At 47.5% G+C, this 20,813-nt stretch overlaps 1 protein-coding gene across 1 annotated transcript; it reads right to left on the bottom strand.

The window, feature by feature from the left end:
- Window positions 1-1,750: 1,750 nt before the first annotated feature.
- Window positions 1,751-6,782, bottom strand: LOC101765003 (protein NRT1/ PTR FAMILY 6.3). Its single transcript, XM_004983645.3, has 4 exons — window positions 6,468-6,782; window positions 6,095-6,312; window positions 5,410-5,990; window positions 1,751-2,897 (listed from the first exon to the last, which is right to left on the bottom strand). The coding sequence occupies exons 1-4, from the start codon at window positions 6,589-6,591 to the stop codon at window positions 2,048-2,050; spliced, it is 1,773 nt and encodes a 590-aa protein (XP_004983702.1). The 5' UTR covers window positions 6,592-6,782; the 3' UTR covers window positions 1,751-2,047.
- Window positions 6,783-20,813: the final 14,031 nt, after the last annotated feature.

The raw sequence follows: 20,813 nt of genomic DNA, 5'->3' as shown, positions 1-20,813 counted from the left end.
CTCACAAAAAAGCAAAAACATCTTACCGTTAATCGGTAGGCTCAATCATTGTAGGCATGGATCTATTTTCTTTTCTAAAAAAATTTCCCACCTATGCCATTATGAAAGTAGCCTAAAGTAACCCCCTAAATTTATATCTAAATTACCCACCTCAGCCATTATGTAAAATAAACTAAAGTAACCCCCTAATATTCATCAAAATTATCCACTTATGACATTATAAATAATATTTAAAATAACCCTCTATATTTGCAACTAAATTGCCCATCACTAAATTCTTTAAAAATAACTTAAAGTAACCTCTAAATTTAAATATATGTTAACCATATATGGCATTATTAAAAATAACTTGAGGTAACCCTACATTTGATTCCAAATCACCTTAATTAAAAATATACACCAATATATATGATTTTAAAACATCTATTTTTTATACTATTAGTATACGATATAATAATTAAGGTATATACGCATGATGTGTCACCATATATAAAGATATAGAGGAAGTGATGAGAATATAGATTTCTATGTTAAATTATAGCTCAAACTTAAGGTCCATTAAAAAAATTCAAGCGCATACTTGCAATGCAAAGTAAAAGTTAAAAATTATAAATGTGGATGAAAACGTTATAGAGTAATTACTAACTAAAATCTATCACAATTAGATAAGATAATAGGTATATATCTATATAATAAGAATTGTGTTTGAATATTTAACAAATGAGAGGTAGCTTAAGGTAACGTGAGCTCATTTTTTCATTGGAGACTATATATTAGTTCTTACAAGACACGCTAGAAAAAAAAAGAAAAATCCTAGAAATTCTCATAAAAATCAGAAACAACAAACATCAATCCTGTAAACACTAATCATCGTAGTCATTGGTCTATTATATTTTCTAAAAAGTTACCCACCGCTATCGTTATGAAAATATTCTAAAACAAATCCTAAACATATATCTAAATTATTGAGCTCTGTCATTATAAAAAAAATAATCTAAAGTTCATCCAATTTATTCATGCATATCATTATAAAGCATAACTTAAAATGCCATTCTACATTTATATCTAAGTTACCCACATATAGTATTATTAAAAATAAACTAAAGTAAACACCTAAATCTTAATCTAATTATCTCCCTTCGCATCATAAAGAGATGTCCAAAAGTAAATTAATATATAATTCCAAATTACCTATGTAAGTCACTGTTAATATAGAAATACTAAGTTAAGGTATATACTCATGATGAGTGTCACTATGTAGACCATTTATACATGTATGTGAGGAAGTGATGAAAAATATTGATTTTTATGCTAAACTCAATGTATGTAGGTGCAATACAAAATGAAAAGGTGTGAATGCGGATGAAAAAGTGTATAGAGTAGTTACTAATTAAAAATCAATCACAACTAGCCAGAGATAAATACACACACATATATGTGAGTATTATGTTGAAGTATTGAAAATATGAGAGAGTAGTAGCTAAATAATTTTGATTACGAGCTAGGAGTTTAATTTCTAAATAATTTTCAAATACAATAGTTTTTAAAAATATTAGCTCATGCAGGAGCACGGGTTGATGAACTAGTAGGATGTATAATTTGAGTAATTCTTGGTCAATACTTGTAAAGTTTTGACTTATTCTCTCTTTTTTTTTCAAAATGCGCCTTACATTGATGGACAGGAGTAGTAGTAGTATTTTATATTTTCTTAGTAAGCTCCTTGGTAATAAGAATGATTCAGTACCATATATACGGATCTATATCGTCGCTATTAAACAAGGGCAGCAACGCTTCCATTCATTCCAAGAAGCAGATTACAACGTATACCACTATTTGGCACTTATTAAGCCGTATATTTCTATCTACATTTCTTTACCGCCACGTACAAGTTAATTAGCTCCACGTAAGTAGGTACGACGGGGTCACACCGTGCCAAAACACATCACGCATACCCCCACCGAAATACATACACGCCAAAACCAAGTCAAAACATACAAGAAGAATAGAGAAGGATGCGCGCATGCTCGCATGCACGGTTGTGGCAGCATCAGTGGCCGACGGCTATGGCCTCCTCGTCGGCGAGCTCGATGCCGGCGTCGGCCAGGCGTTTCTCCTTGTAGACGTACCCCTTGGCAGCGAGCGTGAAGAAAACAAGGTTGATGGTGCTGATCACGCCTAGCAACCAGTAGAAGTAGTCGAGCCTCCCGTCATTCAGGTTATCCGCGAGCCAGCCGCCATGACCGTCGTGACCCGTGACCTTACCGACGATGGTGACAAGCAGCGTGCTGAAGAAGAACCCGATGGCGCAGGTGCTGAGGAACAGCCCGGTGCTCATGGTCTTCATGCCCTTGGGGCACTCGCGCAGGAAGAAGGCGAGCTGGCCCATGTACGTGAACGCCTCGCCGGCACCGACGAGCACGAACTGCGGCATGAGGAGGAACACGGTGATCGTGACCCCGTGCTTGGAGGTGGTCTGGCGGTGGCGCTCGATGAGCGCGGCGACGGCCATGCCGGCGACGGAGAGGAAGAGGCCGACGAAGACCCGCTGGAGCGGGCTGAGGCCGTGCGGGTTGCCGGTGAGGCGCTTGACGACGGGCGCGATGAGGCGGTCGTAGAGGGGCACGGTGAGGAGGATGGAGCCGATGAGGAAAACGGTGAGGGAGCCGGCGGGGATGAGGAAGCCCGAGCCGCCGATGCCGCGGTCCATGACCTCGGCCTGCGCCACCGAGAAGGTGGTCATCTGCGCGTGGATGGTCCAGAACATGATGGTGGTGGCCCAGATGGGCAGCATCCGCACCACCTGCTTCACCTCCTCCACGTCCGTCCGCGTGTTCAGCGTCCACTTGCTCGCGTTCGCCGGTGACTCGCCGTCGACGATCGCCGCGTGGTCAAGGAACCTGCATCATCCAGTTACAGTAAGTCATCAGTGTTACTGTAGTAGTGTCAATCATAGTCACCATTTTCAACGTCAAATTAAATAATTAATCACTGATGAAGGTTTGAATTATTGGCCTTGTGGCTGCCTGGTGACCACAACTACAGTCTACTCTTTGAGAGGAGAGAGCTAGGACGACTCAAAATGCAAGGAACTTTTTTGCACGTCCGATCAGGAATCACCGGCGCGTCACATCCACCGGACGATTCGATTGACCGATCACCACCGCGCGGCTCGTGATCGAGCCCGTGCACGTGACCTTATTTTGCATTCCTGGGGACTTCAACTTTGCATGGGGGCGGCAGCGAGCCACACGAACTTGTGGCCTTGTTGGTCGTGCCCGTGATCCTGCTGCGCGTGCGTGCGCGCGCCGGCCATGTGATCGGCAGCAGCAGTACGTCCCGCGACCCGTGGGCAAAGTTTCAGAACGAGCGGCGGCCGGCTGGCTACCTCAGCTTTCGTGGTTGTTTTCCACAGGACAAAGGCATCTGTTGGGTGACTAAACAAACGGGCCCTGGAGCGGCCGATCGATGGCTGAAGCAGCAGCATCACCCGGTGCAGGGTGCACGCATCTGCCTGCGAGAGGCGTTACCTCGCTCGGCCCAGTGCTCGACTCCTCTCCTTAATCGCTATCTTCAGGGTGCACCTAATAATTGATTAGTACTGTACTAATCAATTGCGAGGTTTAGTGAAAAGTGAGCTCGTTGCTGTCACTGGCTACGTGCGCCCGCATAACCTCAATTTGTTTCACTCGAACACATGGTGATGCATGGAGTGACGGTATCTGGGTGTGATTAGGTGGTTAATGGAAAAAACTAGCTTATAATTTGTGGTTCAGCAGGCTATTGACCGTTGTCGTCGTTGCTGTCCTTCAGAAGCACAAGCAGTCAAGTAGCATATACATATTTCTGGCCCAGGAGCAAGCAGGCTGCCCTAATTATTTGTTTCTTTTTTCCCGGATTTTATCAAGTGGTTCAGCAGGTACCTTCTCTACTTTGGCCAGAATGACTTCCAAGATTTCAATCGATACAGTGTTTATCATTTTCGCCCACCACACATGCAAAGATCTATGTGAACACGTAAGAGATTTCGATTATTTGGTGCCATGCGGCGCAAGCACGACGACAGTAGAAGACAGAGGTGTCGTCACATGTACCGTGGACGGTACGTGCAAGTGGTGGATGGGCGCCAGAACTGAGAATTTTAGGCCGATTGGCAACGGGCAGGCAGTATCTGCAACATGTCTCACTCCACGCTCGCATCACGCCGACCTCCCTGACGCGTGCAGCCATAGCACGCTCGGCTCCTGGCTCCATCCATCGGTCACTGGTCTAGACCACATCCATTCCCAAAAGCACGCGGCAGTATACGTACTTGTTTGTGCTAAATAGTAATTCTGTCAGTCCCTGCCTGTACAGGCCCTCGCTCCAGTGTACTATGGGTTACCGTGACGCTGCTGCAGCAGGCACACAGCAGCAGTGATCTTGTGACAAACACACATGCATGCCCGCAAGTGGCCTAGCTACCATGTCCCAGCTGGCCAGCTCCCGTGTACCATCAGCTTGCATCTGCCCTAGGTTAGGTACTATATATTGTGGTTTAATCCATTAAAAGTAACTTAGGGGTTGTTTGAATACACCCCACTAAACTTTAGCACCTATCATATCGGATGTTTGATACTAATTACGAGTATTAAACATAGTCTAATTACAAAACTAATTGCACAGATGGGGTCTAATTCGCGAGACGAATCTATTAAGACTAATTAATCCATCATTAGCACCACATTGTCAAATCATGGACTAATTAAGCTTAATAGATTCGTGCAATTAGTTTTGTAATTAGCTCATGTTTAATCCTCCTAATTAGCATCCAAACATCCAAGGTAATCCTGCTAAAGTTTATCGCATCGTATCCAAATAGCCCTTAACTCTAATATGTTTGCATCTGTTTTGCATGTGTGTGTGTCTGAGTGAAAGAGTGAGCACGGAGCAAGTAATCAGCTAGGTGAGCAGCTGCGGACTGCAGAGAGTTGAAAACTGCAGAATTATTTGGGGGTCGATGGGGATTCGCGGATGCATGTGTTGCCCAACAGGGGGCCCACCAATGATGAGCTCGTCCCCAAATATTCATATCGCAATTTGCACTACAACCTGTCGTTCCTGGCTGCTATATCTGATAGATGGATAGATACATCTGTGTGTCTTGTTTAGCGTATGCAAGAGTGATCCACATGAACCGGACAAGCAGGAACAAGATAGGATGGATTATTTACTGTTCAGTTTTATATACTGTTTGAGCTTGATTAAGCGTGGTCGATTAAGTCGTTGCTACTACTGTTAATTTTATCGGTTCTACGTACTGGCTAATAAGTACTACTAGTACTAGCTATACCATCAAGTAAATTCTTTCTAGAAGTAAATAAAGCTAGGTAATGGAGAAGATTGCACGTCAGAGATATGATTAATTCTTACCGGCATTCCTTGCTGTGGGGCAGCTTCTGCTTGCCCTTGACGTCGGCGCCGGCGGCGGCGGCATCGTCGACGTCGTAGAGCATGTCCGGGTCCGACGGCACCGGCAGCGCGCGCTTGTTCCAGGCCGCCACCGTCACGGCGGCCACCTGGGTCAGCGGGCTCCCCACCAGCTTCTTGAACCGGTACTTCCTGGTGCCGAGCAGGAACACGGCGAGCCCGACGAGGATGCCGGCGGCGCAGACGCCGTAGCCCCAGCGGCGGCCGACGTTGTCCTGCACGTACACCAGCACCGTGACGGCCAGCAGCGCGCCGATGCTCACGAAGAAGTAGAACCAGTTGAAGAACCGGAGCATCTTGCTGCGCTCGCCATCGTGGGCCTCGTCGAACTGGTCCGACCCGAACCCCGACACGCTGGACTTGAGCCCGCCGGTGCCGAGCGCCGTCAGGTACAGGCCCAGGTAGAGGACCCCGAGCTGCGTCCCGTTGGCCGGAACGCAGTCGGGGCTCGCGCCCTTGGCGTCCGCGCACGGCGGCGGGCGCAGGCCCGGCGCCGCCGTCGAGATGGTCAGGATCATCACGCCCTGCGGCGTACAAAGGCCAAGTCAATTGTTAGCCAGGTGTCACGCTGTTGTGTAAATAGAAGTGGGATGCACGGGTCGAGCCGGGCCGGCCAGAGACGACGAACCGTGGCCTGGACGGCGGTGAAGATGGCGATGGTGAGGTAGCGGCCGAGGTAGCTGTCGGCGACGAACCCCCCGAGGAGGCAGAGCATGAAGGAGGTGCCGATGAAGTTTGTCACGGTGTTGGCGGCCGCGGCATTGCCGAGGTGCATCGTGCCGGTCATGTACGGCACCAGGTTCACCGCGATGCCCAGCGTCGTCATCCGCTCGAACAGCTCCGCGCCTTTCACCAAGAATAACCATCAGCTCTCAGGAGTCTGGACCTCGCACGTGCAAGTGCATGGACAGCACGAACAGAGCAGTAATGGCCGGGCCGGGCGCAAGTCATGTGCCGTGGCCGTGAAGCGAGACGGTAGGCAGGTCAGGTCAGGTGTTTACCTAGGATCATGGCGGCGCAACCCCATCCGCCGGTGGAGGCGCGGCTGGCCGGGCGGCCCTTGTAGTCCCAGGCATCCGTCAGGGCCTTGCCGTCCGACGACGTCTCCGGCAGAATGGTGGCCATCGCGCACTTGTCTTTCTCAAGGCCGATCGATCAGGGTGGAGTGGAGAAGGCTATAAGCCCGGCGGGTGGTGGCGCCGGCGATGAGCGAGGAGGCTTGAGCTCACAGAAGCAGAGCAATCGAGGGGTTGGGCGGTGGTGTGGCTTGTCGGCGCACGACGCTGCCTGCTGCTTTTGCTGCTGGAAGCCTGCGCTTCCCGGCGCGGGTTTTATAGGTGCGCGCGCGTGTGGTGGGGGTGGATCTTTTGCGTCGGGATTCGGGTTGCCCTGGATCTGAGGGATCCTCCTCCCACCATTAGCCCATTACCTTTGGTGGCTTTACGAGCAGCTAAGCTAGCTAGGTGGAAAATTCGGTTGTTTCATTATTGTAAACCAGTGTGCTATGCGGGGCAATCAGTATCTCCCTCGGTCATCCCCCTCCCATGACTCTGGCACTCGTTAATTCATTGCGCAATAATTGACCTTGCTGGTGGATCTGCCGTGGGCTGAATAACGGGTACTGTAGCTGTGGTGGGCCTGATAGCGAGACGGTAACTTTCAGTGTCTCACAACGGACGGTAGAACGTTAACTTCACTCGGTCACTCTTGAGCTAGCTATGAACGGCGTCATCCTCTTTAGAAGAAACTCGTGTTTGATGCAACTGTAAAAGCGACTATAGGGTGATACTTGTGACACGGTGACCCAACTCGAAATGGACCCATGATAGTCTATCTGTGCGCGCGCGTGTGAGTCCTGCAAAATCATCTTTGTTAGGGATTTCATCTTTTTAACAATTTTTAACAATTTATTATTGTCGGTCACTCTTAAGAGAATGTTATTAGTTTCACCACTTTTACAGTCAATTTGTTAATTTTCTATTTTTATTTCTTTAATAACTAAGACACATAAGTTTTTTTCTTTCAGCTCAAATTTTATACTTAATATTGTCAGGGAACTTCTAAAGCAACTTTTGCACATAATTTGTCAACCGAACATTTCGGTGGAGACATTTCCTATTTTTGGAAACTTCAAAACACAATACAAACATACGCTTGTATACACTACACTACGAGTACATGATTGACGAATTTATCACATACACCTTGTTTCAACGTGCCGCCACTGGAAAAAATAGTGTTGAGTTGAGGAATGCTAGGCGGACTCCATCACGAGAACATAACCAACTAAGCTACACCTAGTTTGTCTTTTCTAGACAACTTATACACATGTTTTTTTATAAAGACTTGTTTGAACAAGATTCAAATAGATAGTCTGGATTCAAATAATAACTTATCCCAAAACATACTTAGTTTAGAGACAGGAAAAAGGAAAAATAAATAGATATCGAACAAGCACGACCATTCTTAATAAGCCTGATGAAGAAAAGTGGTATGGCAAAAAAATAAAGAGAAAACATAATACAAGGTAAAGGGGAAAACAAAGAAAGGAAAAAAAATAATTAGTACCGATAACTCGTCAAGTGGGGCATGCGAATTACATCACACGCAACGGTGAATCTGGATTCTGATCATATATGGAGAAGTCAAAAGTGTAAACGAGGTTGTGTGAGTGTGTGAATTGATGAGTTGTTTGGACTTTGGGATTTGTGTTCTTCCTGTAGTTTTTTTTTCCAGAATTCAGTATTCAGTGGGATAATAGAGGTTTGTACAATGTGTGTGCGTGTATGTCGTCATGAAAATAGCCCTCAACAAAGCTCCAACTTCGGGATATGATGGTCCTCTGCGTCCAGTAGCAGAGTCGGCGTATGATTCCATTTCTGCACGCTGTCAATGGACCACGACATCCCATTCAGATCGGCAGAGATTTCACCGGAGACAGTTCAATTATATTGCCGTAAGAATATGGAAACTAAAATCGGTGGATTCGGAAGGGGACCCGGAAAAGATTCCGATGCGTCATGTTGTCAATGAAACAGGAACAAGAAGGTTCCAACTTTGAAAAAGCGACCCCGGTGTGCAGCTTGTGAGCATGCGTCCATTTCCTGCTTCCCTTTCAGCGGACCACGGCGTTCCATTTCCCATCGACGATACAGACGCCAGCGGTTATCTGCTAGGACGACACGCGTTGACATTGCAAACTTTGATTGATCTGTACTTGCACGTAAATCCACCGTGCAACTTGGAACCTGGGTCTCCTTATCTACAGCGTGTGCCGACCTCCTCCGCTGGTCTCGCGACTGCGATCGAGCGCCCACCGTTCATGCTAAGGTAGTAGTATGTGTAGAAGACAAAAGTCACAGTACCCTTTTGGAAACTGGAAGCAAGAAAACTTTTCTTCTGAACTTCGAAATTGGAACTGAATGGGCCGCCCCCTGGATCGTTTATAGCCAAAAAAAGAATAAGAAAAGGAAAAAGAAAATAACTTGGGCTACAGTCTCCGGTACGTGAAATTTCTGGAATGAAAATTGTGGTCTAGCTTAGGCAGAGGCACCAAGGTGCTCCAAGAGTGGATCATGTTTGAATTTGGGAGACAACCAGGAATTTGGTTGGTCAGGTCAGGTCAGGTGTTGGCTTCTTCCTACGTTCTGGCCGGCTCAAGGCCATCGTACGTTGAACGTTCTAGAGCTGCACTAACTGAGCTTCGATAACCATCCTCCTCTTGCCCATGCATCATGCTCTATGAGTATTCATAAACCTTTTACATGGACCGAAATAGAAGATCCATCGAGCACGTGTTAGAGCCTCGCACCATGCATGGGATACCATTTGATCCCTAGCTTAGCTGGCCTCGATCTCTTCGGATGGATTATTAACTCTGATGACGATCACAAGATGGGAGGTAGATCTAGCTACGAGCATTTCTTTGCACTGCTCATTCTCATTGGTCCCCCAAATTAGTTCTTCGATCTACTGAAATCAGTATGAATTTAAGTTGCAAGATCATTTGCATCGCTATTAGATTATTTACATGACCACAGTTAAGCTAGTTAGCTGTTAGCCCCCATGCATACACACATGCATGCTCTTTTTTTTTTTAACATTAGACACATGCATGCTTGTAAGCGAGCTGCGAAGTAGTAAGGACTACTATTCATGCAGGTCAAAGAATTTTTGACCCACAAATTAAACTCTTACTTTTGAACCCTTGCTGTAAAAATTGCCTGGTTTACACATTGATCACATCCAACTCTTCTGTTCGTTACCTACTACGTACACTGACAGCGCGACAAAGAAATTGACCCCTGTTTTGACGACAGGAATACCTAACCCAGCAAATACACTCTCCAGACATCACAACAGAAAAATATTTACTTCCATTATTTGCTGCGTGGCTGACCAAGTCTGGCTGTGGCTGCCGATGGTTTCCCTTTTTAAAAAAATCAAGTTCTCAAACTTGAAACGTCACACTAATTATTGCAAATGTATATATACACACATGTAAACATTTTCGAGTTCGTTGATCGTGGTGACCACCTCTTGGAGCGCTCTTGGGGTGTTTGCATCTTCGAGTTTCCCTCAGGCTTCTAATTTATTAGAGGGTTATTTTAGATTATTTTTCATAATGACATCGGTATTAGTTTAGATGAAGATTAGGAGTAACTTTAAATAATTTTTCATAACAGCAGAGGTATGTAGTTTAGTTATAGGTTTAGGGTGTCACTTCAGACTATTTTTATAATGACAAATGTGGGTAATTTAGATATACATTTAGCCATTTAGGGATAGATTATTATTTTCATAATGGCAAATGTTGGTAATTTTTAGGGGAAACAGAATACATCCAATATCTATTGTTGTTTATGATCATTAGAGTATACTGAATTGATAGACAAATGTCGCTTCAGCTTATTCAGTTGGCTTACAAACAGTGTTTTTCTGTCACAACAAATCAGCTGTTTCAGCTTTTCAGCCGGCTTATAAGCTGAAGCGAACAGGTCCGTTTCTATTTTCTAGATTTCCTGTTTATCTTTTCTTTCTAGCACATTTAGTCAAGACTAACGTGGATACTCTAAAAGAGTATAATTAGTAATAGTAAGATATATTAGTCCTGTTTTAATGACATCACAAACACTGAATATTTACCTCCATTATAATTATTTGCTGCGTGCCTGACCGAATCCGGCTGCCAATGGTTTCCCTTCCAAAAAAAAAAACAAATTCCAATTTGAGACTTCTGAAACGTCACATAAACATTTTCGAGTTCGTTGATCGCGGCGACCACCTCTTGGAGCTCCCTCGGGTTGTTTGCATCTTCTAGTTTCCCTCGGGTTGTATGCGTCTTCGAGTGCCCTGGGGCTGTTTACTCCTTCCAGTCTTCTCCCAAGTTTCTGTTAATTTTGGACTTTCTTTCGTCAGCCTCTCAGGGTGTCGCATTTTCGAGTTTCCTTCAGATTGATGATCGATTTGACGTATGTAGTAGAAGAATTTTACTCGGGAGTTAATGTATAATGCAAGTGGGTGATAGCATATATAGTTAAGTTGCTTTCTTAGTGAGTACAGTAGTACTACTGACTACTAAGTCGATATGCATGGACACAAATGTATGACCTGACAATTATTTTCACTCTCTAAAAAAATACTGCAGTTTTTTTTCCTCTGCAGTTCTTACAGCTACTAATTTTCAATCCACTTTTTACACAATATATACACTGTACAATCCACAATAAAATTACTAAAGATTTAATCACAGCCACTAGGATTAACTATTGACCATATACGCTCATAGCACGGCGGTCGTCAGCACACTCTGTGTTTTTTATTTTCAGGCAACAATGCAGTTCCTGCAATACCGACAGCACAAGAACCAAGGGCGAAGGATCCATTCACTTTCAACACTAGGAAAAACAATACTAAGTATATACGAGTATCATAAGCTCCATGTCATCAAACACCAATGGGCGCGCTTGTAGTGAGAGAATATGCAGCCCCCAAAACCCTGAAGATGACATGAGCCAATGCCATCTCTATCCTAACTGTCGTTTTTAACCGGCGCAATTTGGTCAGCTAGCTTGTTTGTACGTTCCCCTCCCCAGTCGGCTTGATTTGAATTTTTGACACATCACCTATCCCGCCCTTCTGAACACGCAAAGGGTAATCCAGCTATTCATGGGGACGAAACCATTTTTGGTAATGCATGTCTGTACCCGGCAGCGGAATTTGGGCCAACCATTACCACCAACCAACCAATCAACCCAAGAGTCTTGTAGACTTGTAGTTCTAGCTGAATATGTTTCGATTCTATGTAAAACCCTTCGAGTTATAAAATACTATATAGGGTCAGGATCGTTCGTTTTCGGTCCGCAAAAGTTCTCTACCTGCGTAACCATTTTTTTTCTTACTTCATCATGCTTGGTAAAAGGGAAAATTATTTATTCAGGTTTATGATTAGCTCCAAGTCTAGTGCTCCTCTTTATACACTGTAGGCATGAAATCAGTACTACCACTGCATCATAAACTGAGAAACAGTTCTGGCGAGAGAGACATGAATGGAGGAACTGAGTTGACTTTGCAACTGAGGAAACCCTAGCAGCTCGGCATCATCCATCAGAAATGATCCAGTGATGAATCACTATGCTTATCTGCTTGCATCTACATGCACCGGTCTGTTCCGTGGTATGTGGCTACATGCTTGAGCATGAAATTCAGCCGAGAAAACAAAAAAGTTCTGACAGCGATCGGCAAATTAAGCTTAGCCACAGCGACGGAACATCTCATATAGCTAGGAGGTGCAGTTTCATACGCCTACACCTACACCTACAGGAGACTAATTTGAAAAAAGTTTGGAGCTGGAGATAAGTTATCAGGCAACTGGGCTAATAATTGAGCTAGAAAATTAGGGAAAACCTTCCATGGCCGTGTCATTTAGCCTGCCAGTCTTCATGCCATAGTCTAGACTCTAGACAACTGTTTGCTTTTAATTTCTTGAGGGTTTGTGCAACCTGAAATCAACCGCGAGCGTCAGCAGTTTTCAAGCTCGTACTCACTACGTGTCCCCTTTTCAGCTCGCTTTACACTCCATCCATCTCTAAAAAGATAGTAAAACGGTTTAACATCTAGTACTTGGACGAGTTCTTGAGTAGCTGTATTGTTTCTTTCACCTTTTTGAGCATACGAATTAACGCTGATAGCTTGGAAAGAACACGAGAATAGATAGGAGGGTGACGCCTCGCTATCAGCAAGTAGCAGAAAAGGGCAAAAAGGGTGTTAAAGTGATGTTGAATCCAGAAACATCGGTTCTCGGAATCTTAGTCGTCCAACCCTTTAATCCGTTGGTGTCAGGACACTGAATCATTGATGCACAGTATTCAATTCCTATCCAGTTCGATCAACTCAGATGAAACAGCGCAAGAGATTGTCCTCCAAATGGGACGACAACCGGCCGGGCCAATTATTGGATATTCTACACATTAAAAAGCAACAGTGGGTCTCCAATCTCTATGCGCTGGACAACCTAATCGTACCCCATTTTCTCCTCACTTCTTCGGCACTTGCGTAGTTACAACTTACAATCACAACCCATGCTGACAGTTCATAAGATCTCCCCATAATAGCAAAAGGCCCAAAGCACTATATACTGAATGGTTGAGGAGAATACAAGGTTCCCAAAAATGTCTCAGGTTTATTATGACCAAATCATCCGTAGTACTACTAGTATATACTGCTCCCTAATGTTTTTAATCCGCCGCACTCCACCCCAAGCAGATTCAGAGAGCCAAGTCGTTGACAAAACAAGATACTCCTCCGATCCTCGCGTGGTCGAGTAATTCCCATCATCGATCAATCCATGGCTCTTCCAAGCTCGAGATCGCAAAACCTCCTCTAAACTACAATTACATCATTTTCCTCCTCTTCTCATGTAAGAGAGGCGCAGATTAGAAAATATGATTGGAGAGTCCCTGACCAAGAAACTGGTATCGCTAATTCTGCCGCCACCAATTATAATTTTCGTTACTACTTCCTCGCTAGCTTATTGCCTGTGTGTCACCGTTGACGTGTGTATAAACTGTATACACACATCGCTTTCGGTCCATTGTTGTTTTCTCCACAATTTCTATCAGACCAACGGCTCACACACATACCGACCATGATAGTTTATGGAGTATGATACATGAATGGGATCGACAATGGTCAGATAATTACGTGTGTGCATGCCAATCTGATGCTGATCTGACTGTTCCATGAGTTGTGTCGGGCGCTAGCTTATAAATCTGCAAGTTGAAAAAATAATTTTTAAGAAATTTGGGCAAGAAGAATTAAGAGTCTGGCGCGCTAACACTGCTCTACTTTGATTAAGCAGTTGGTGGCATAATTAATGTGCAAGTCAAACCACAATTATTGAGGAAAAAAATAAGCTATAAGCTGAGCTGATGATGTATTGCTCGCAAACTCTATCCGCTGCGAGATTCCTCCCGCTCTCTTTTGGGTATCTCCAAGGGCCAGTTGGACCCGGTAAATTATTGCACTCTCCTCACATGATAAGCGATCAGGTGTAGTACGTGCTTGGCGCCATTGTTTAGGCTGGATAATGCAAGTGAGAGAGAAGAGGAAAGGAGGCTTGATTATCACTATTCGAAATTCTAAGCGGAAGATTTCTTATTGGGAAGAACCAATAAGTTCATTGAGAAAGTAAGAACTAATTCGTGCTGTCTGAAAGAAATTGTTTTCTTTTGTTATTTTTAGCTGATATCTTTTGTCGACAAAGCGAGTTCACAATATTTTCAGGTCCACACGTGGCGCATGGCGCGGGTGCGAGCTAGCTGTTGAGAAACAAAGAAGGGAGGACCGTCATATCGCACACGCACCATATGCACGAGTGTCCGATACTCTTCTGATAGATAAAGTGGCCGGCGAGATCGGCAACTCCGACTCAACGTCGTCGATCTCCCGCAAATTTTCTCCGGTTCCGGCGTGCACATCCGGGGGAGTCTCTCCGTCCGCCGGGACGTCCGGTCTGCCCCGGTCGGCCCCGCCGGCGGGAAGCAGCAGATTCGTCGGCTACGCGCGCATGCATGCGCGAAGCGGCAAGTTGTTGGGCCAGCCCCAGCAGCTAAAGAAAAATGCGTGTGGCTGGCGGGTCGTACACTTGCTGCGAAACAGCGTGGTCGAGCAGCTACGCGGCCGGCCAAGTGTCAACGTGGTGATAGGCAACGAGACGTCGCGTCGCCTAGCTCTCTGCGAAGGCCAAGCGCCAATCTAGCGCTATCGGACAACGACATTATAGTACTGGCAGATGACTCGATCACCGGGTGCAGAGACGCGAACTCGTTTGCGGAGAGCAAGTTGCAAATTGCATTTGACTAGGAAACGAATAAAGGCAGCCACAAGCTGGTGTGTAAGCGTGAGTTGTCTTTGGGTGACTCCAGGGACATTTCGTGGAGGAGTAGCTATAGCTGACGCCCCCTGACGGTGATGGGTAGCACATACAGGCAGAAACAAACAAGTACGTGCAACGTACTACCAGTACTAGCTACGTTAGCTCGTACCAAAATAGCCTACTGCTAAATGCTAATGGAGTATAGGGCTATAGGCGTGTATACGTGCTCATTATATAGTTTCCGACACACAAGTTGTACGTGTAGTGTAGGCAGTACGCGCGATCGACTGAGATTATATGGACATGCATAGAACACGTCATGAATCATGCGTCGACTATGTGTTTTCCTTTTACACGTACGCACACGGTATATAAGGGCTTGAGCTTTTCTACTGCCTGCTGCTTAGCTTGCTCGTGAGGTAGGTACGTTTGGTTACATGCACAACATGATGCATGTGTATAGATGTTTTCAGATGGTGTAGTTTAATCAATTAGCAAAATGGCCCGTGCAAATAGCGCGACTAGATTGAATATTAGATTGAATATTATGTTCTTCTTACCATGGACTTTTGTTTGGACAACTATTTCTGATATTATGTACTTATATTTGTACATCAAATGTTTGTACTCAAAGAATTTTCTTTTGATACCTTTTATTTCTAAAAAATATACACTTTAAATCCACACATGTACTACTGATAGGATGCAAGTGGGTACCCACCAATAGTGTTTTTTGTCAGCTGATTAATTACGATGGCATGCCACTCTAGTATATTTATCCTCAAAAATTATTTACGTGGAATACCATTCTAGTTCATTTTATCAACTTTTTGGGTCAACCCAATGATCCAAAATCTATATCTATACCTAATATTAAAGCGAGTAACGTCTCTGCCAGGATTTTTTGAACGTCGCCCTAGTTTTGCAAAAAAAACCCTGACGTTTGGTGAAATCAACCCGCAGTCCAATTCTGAATATAGGGGGGCTCGGTTGGAAAAAAGAGGAAAGCGAGGGGGTTAAAGGGGAAAGAGCTCCCTCGTCCCCCTCCCCTCTCGCGGGGGATCGAGACGCCGCTGCTCCGTCCAGCTCCGGGGCCGGCGCCGCCCGGCAGCAGCACCGGAACTGGACTGGACGGTTCCCACCGACGCCCCGTGTGCTTTTATTAGCCGGATTTGCCAAAACCCTTGGCAATCACGATGGATTACGAGCACGGAGGCGGTGGCCATAGTGGCGGCGGCGGCGGAAGAGGAGGCGGGTACGACAGCCGCGGAGGAGGCGAGTACGACGGGGGCGTGGAGGCGGCGGCTACCATGGCCTGCCTCGTGGAGGCGAATATGGCACTGGAGGGCGTGGCCCGGTGGTGGTGGCGGACAGGTGTACGGCCCCTACGGTGGGCGCCGCCGCCGGGTTTGGGGAGAGGTCGCGGCGGCGGAGCGGAGTACGTCCCCGTCACCAGGACGCCGATGCTGGCGCCTGCATCAGTGGGGATCACACCTAAGGACAAGGTGGCGTCGAGCGCGTCGGGGTCCGTCGGTAAGCGCTTCTCCGGATTTACTCGCGCGAATCGCGCAGCTCGTTACTTTGTTATTACGTTGTTCTTAGTGTTCACAAAATTAAGGTTTCATCGAGGCTGCCTGGAATACTCTGTTTTCTTTGCATGCTATGCGCGTTTCTCCACGGCGGGTTGACGATAGTGATAACACAAATAATATTATCGATGATTCAACCATACAGGGACGTACGTGTTTATATGGCCGGAGGCCCGTGATACTCTATGCCGTATCAATCGGTTTATAGAAACAGAACCGAGATTAGGCAGGAGATAATCACGTGAATCATATCTGTGCTAAAGATAGACTCCTAAGGACTTACGTTATCTAACACCCCCCCTCAGTCAGAACGTGACTAGCCACAGGAGACAACGTTCAGACTGGACCTGAACTCGGTGAAGACAGAAGTCGGGAGTCCCTTAGTGAAGATATCTGCATACTGTGACGAAGTGGGCACATGCAATACTCGAACGGCACCAGCGGACACATGCTCACGGACAAAGTGAAGATCAATCTCAATATGCTTGGTACGTTGGTGTTGTACCGGATTGCTCGAGAGATACACTGCACTGATGTTGTCACAATAAACCAGAGTAGCGCGCTTGATAGGAACATGCAACTCGAGCAGTAACTGTCGAAGCCAGGTAGTCTCAGCAACAGCATTGGCAACGGCGCGGTACTCTGCCTCAGCACTAGAGCGGGACACAGTCGGCTGCCGCTTGGAAGACCAGGAAACCAGATTATCACCAAGAAAAACACCATAGCCTGATGTGGAGCGTCGAGTGTCAGGACAACCAGCCCAATCAGCATCTGAATAAGCAACCAGGCTGGAAATATCAGTGCGCCGAAGAATAATGCCGAAATCCAGGGTGCCACGCAAGTAGCGAAGGATCCGCTTCACCAAGGCATAGTGAGGTTCTCGCGGATCATGCATATGCAAGCAAACCTGTTGAACTGCGTAGGCAATGTCGGGCCTAGTGAATGTAAGATACTGTAGTGCACCAGCCAGACTGCGGTAGTGAGAGGGATCGGCAACTGGAGACCCGTCAGAAGTGGAAACCTTGGCACAAGTGTCAATCGGCGTAGAGGAGGGCGTACAATCGGTCATCCCAGCACGCTCAAGTACCTCAAGAATGTACTGCCGCTGGGAGAGCAAGAAGGCACCATTCTGACGACTGACAGATAACCCCAAAAAATGATGCAAAGGTCCAAGGTCCTTCATAGAGAATTCTTCCTGAAGAGCCATAATAACTCGACGAAGAAGAGCATCAGAAGAGGCTGTCAGAATAATGTCATCCACATAAAGTAGCAAATAAACTGTCTCATGCCCTCGACGGAAAACAAATAGCGAATTGTCTGATCGAGCACCCACAAATCCCATAGACAAAATGTGTGAAGCAAAGCGACTGTACCAGGCACGAGGTGCTTGCTTCAGACCATAAAGAGACTTGTTGAGTCGGCAAACAAAATCCGGATGGGTGCTATCAACAAAACCAGAGGGCTGAACACAGTAGACAGTCTCATCCAAAGTTCCATGAAGAAAAGCATTTTTCACGTCAAGCTGATGGACTGGCCAGTTCTGAGAGAGAGCAATGGTGAGTACCGTGCGAATGGTGGCCGGTTTGACGACCGGGCTGAAAGTCTCGCCGAAATCAACGCCGGGCCGTTGGGTGAAGCCACGAAGGACCCAACGAGCCTTGTACCGCTCCAGAGAACCGTCAGGACGGAACTTATGGCGATACACCCATTTGCCAGTAACCACATTTGCGCCGGAGGGGCGAGGCACCAACTGCCACGTGTTGTTGGCAATAAGTGCAGAATACTCCTCGTTCATGGCCTCACGCCAGTTAGGATCAGCCAGCGCACCGCGATAGGACTTAGGCACCGGGGAGAGGACAGCAGCGCTCAGGTTGAACCGAGACGTCGGCTGCCGAAGACCGCGCTTCCCGCGCGTGATCATGCTGTGGTCGTTGATGGTGGGAGCAACAGACACGGCATTCTTCGGTGGGCGTGAAGACCGGAGCGCAGAGCCGGGTGCCACCTGGTCGCCAGGCGAGGGCGGCGCAGGCGCGTCCTGTACGTCAGAGGACGCAGGCGCGCGCTGGGGCACGGTCTGGGCGCCGGACGAGGACGCAACAGCGTCCTGGGCGCTGTTCGGCAGGGCCCGGTGGGGCGCAGCTGTCGGGGCTGTGTCGGAGGCCGACCCGACCGAGGTAGTAGACGGGTAGGGCGCGGCGGACCGAGGCGTTGCCGCCAGGGGCATAGGTGTGCTCGCCCTGGCGCGCTGTGGGAGGACCCCGCTGGCAACAGCCGACTGTGGGAAGACAGCCGGGGCAGCAGGAACCGAAGTAGTCGGGGCCGTGGTACCTGAAACATTAGAACGAGTACCAATAGGGATAACAGGTGCTACATCCAACTCCGAGAAGAAATCAAAGTCAGATGACGGTGGTGAAGAGACGTCGGCAAAAGGAAAGGAGGACTCATCGAAGGTGACATGCCGCGAAATAATTAACTTATTTGAGGCAAGGTCGAGACAGCGATAGCCCTTGTGTTCCGAAGGATAGCCGAGAAAGACACAGGCAGTAGAGCGAGGAGCGAGCTTATGAGCAGCTGTCGCGGAGAGGTTAGGATAGCAGCGGCATCCAAACACGCGAAGGTGGTCATAGGTCGGATGTACTCCATAAAGAGCAAAGAACGGCGTGGAGGAGGCTAGGGTCTTGGTGGGGTGACGGTTGAGGAGATATGTGGCGGTGTGAAGAGCCTCAACCCAGTAAGACGGAGGAATACTAGCCTGAAAAAGCAGAGAACGTATAATGTTATTAGTGGTACGAAGTGCGCGCTCGGCTTTGCCGTTTTGAGCTGAGGTGTGAGGGCAGGACATGCGGAGGGCAACGCCATGAGAGAGAAAGAACGTGCGGGCAGCAGAGTTGTCAAACTCGCGGCCATTATCGCACTGGATGCTCTGGATGGTGGTGCCAAACTGCGTAGAGACAAAGGCAAAGAAATTAGCAAGAGTAGCAAAAGTGTCAGACTTGAGACGCAGTGGAAAAGTCCATACGTAATGGGAGCAGTCGTCAAGAATAATCAAGTAGTACTTGTAACCAGACACACTAAGAACAGGAGACGTCCAGAGATCACAATGTATTAACTCAAAATTTTTGACAGAACGCGAATTAGACGGACTAAAAGGGAGACGCACGTGGCGCCCAAGCTGACATGCATGACATAAATGCTCAGACTCGTGCTTATTACAGGAAATAGCAGAGGAAGCAACTAAGCGGGAGAGCGCCTCATGTCCAAGGTGACCAAGACGACGATGCCAGAGAGTAGCTGAAGTGGTACTGGTAGCGAGTGCAAGCGGCCGAAACACTGATGACAGAAGGGGGTAGAGCGGTCCGGAGCTATTGCACCTGATGATTACGTTCTTGGTTTTGTAATCCTTCACAGAGAAACCATAAGGGTCAAATTCAACGGAACAATAATTGTCAATGGTGAACTGACGCACAGAAATAAGGTTCTTAATGAGCTGTGGAGAAACAAGAACATTATTTAAGTGAAGAGGACCTCTAGTGGAAGGAAACGAAACAGAACCGGAATGTTCAACAGGCAGAAGCGAACCATCGCCGACAATAATATGAGAAGGAGTAGAGTATGTAGGCGGATGGGAGGAGGATAGAGTACCGGAGTTGGATGTCATATGGGTTTCAGCACCAGTATCGAAGTACCATTCAGTTGATTGAGGGGGCGGCTGCAGCGTCATGGTGTTGAATGCTGAGGCGAGAGCGTCGTTGTTCCAGGAAAGGCCGCCGGGATGATGCATCCAAGTCGCGGGCTGCGCAGGCGGCGCAGGAGGCAGCCCAACGGCCGTCGGTGGAAGAGGCAGCGGGGCCAAGGGCGGTGCAGGCCCTGGTAGTGATGGCCCAGAATACTGAGGCCCAGCGAAGAAGGCTTGGGGACGTGGTGGAGCCGCTGGGAATCGAGGGAAGCCGGGCGGCCCAGTCACATAGGCCTGGAACGTGCCGAAGGCCGGCTGGTAGCCAAAGCAAGGCGGCCCATGAAAGGGCCGTGGGGGCGTGCCGGGTCCAGCAGGGGAGCCGACCTGCGAGCCGACCTGGGAACCGGTCCCTCTTGAATTACGGCCACCACGACGGTTCTGGCGTCCGCGATTTCCGTTGCCGGTGTTGCCTCCAACGCCGGCGCCCGTGTTGTTGGAGTTGAACGGGTGCTGAGGCGTCGGAGCAGCCGACGTGGAGGAGCGTGGAGTGGTCGCGGCGAAGGCCTGTGCAGGAGCGGTAGCCTTGTCTTTCATGTTCATCTCGGCAAGGCGCAGATCGCTCCGGACGTCGCGGTAGGTCGGGAACGGATGGGTGCGCTGGATCAAGGCAGCCATGTAGCCGAAACGCTCGTTGAGGCCGCGAAGA

This window comes from Setaria italica, chromosome IX, assembly GCF_000263155.2.
Source record: "Setaria italica strain Yugu1 chromosome IX, Setaria_italica_v2.0, whole genome shotgun sequence".
Classification (NCBI taxonomy): domain Eukaryota; kingdom Viridiplantae; phylum Streptophyta; class Magnoliopsida; order Poales; family Poaceae; genus Setaria; species Setaria italica.
Note: the sequence above shows the minus strand (reverse complement) of the source record. Positions and strands in the feature narration are given on the sequence as shown.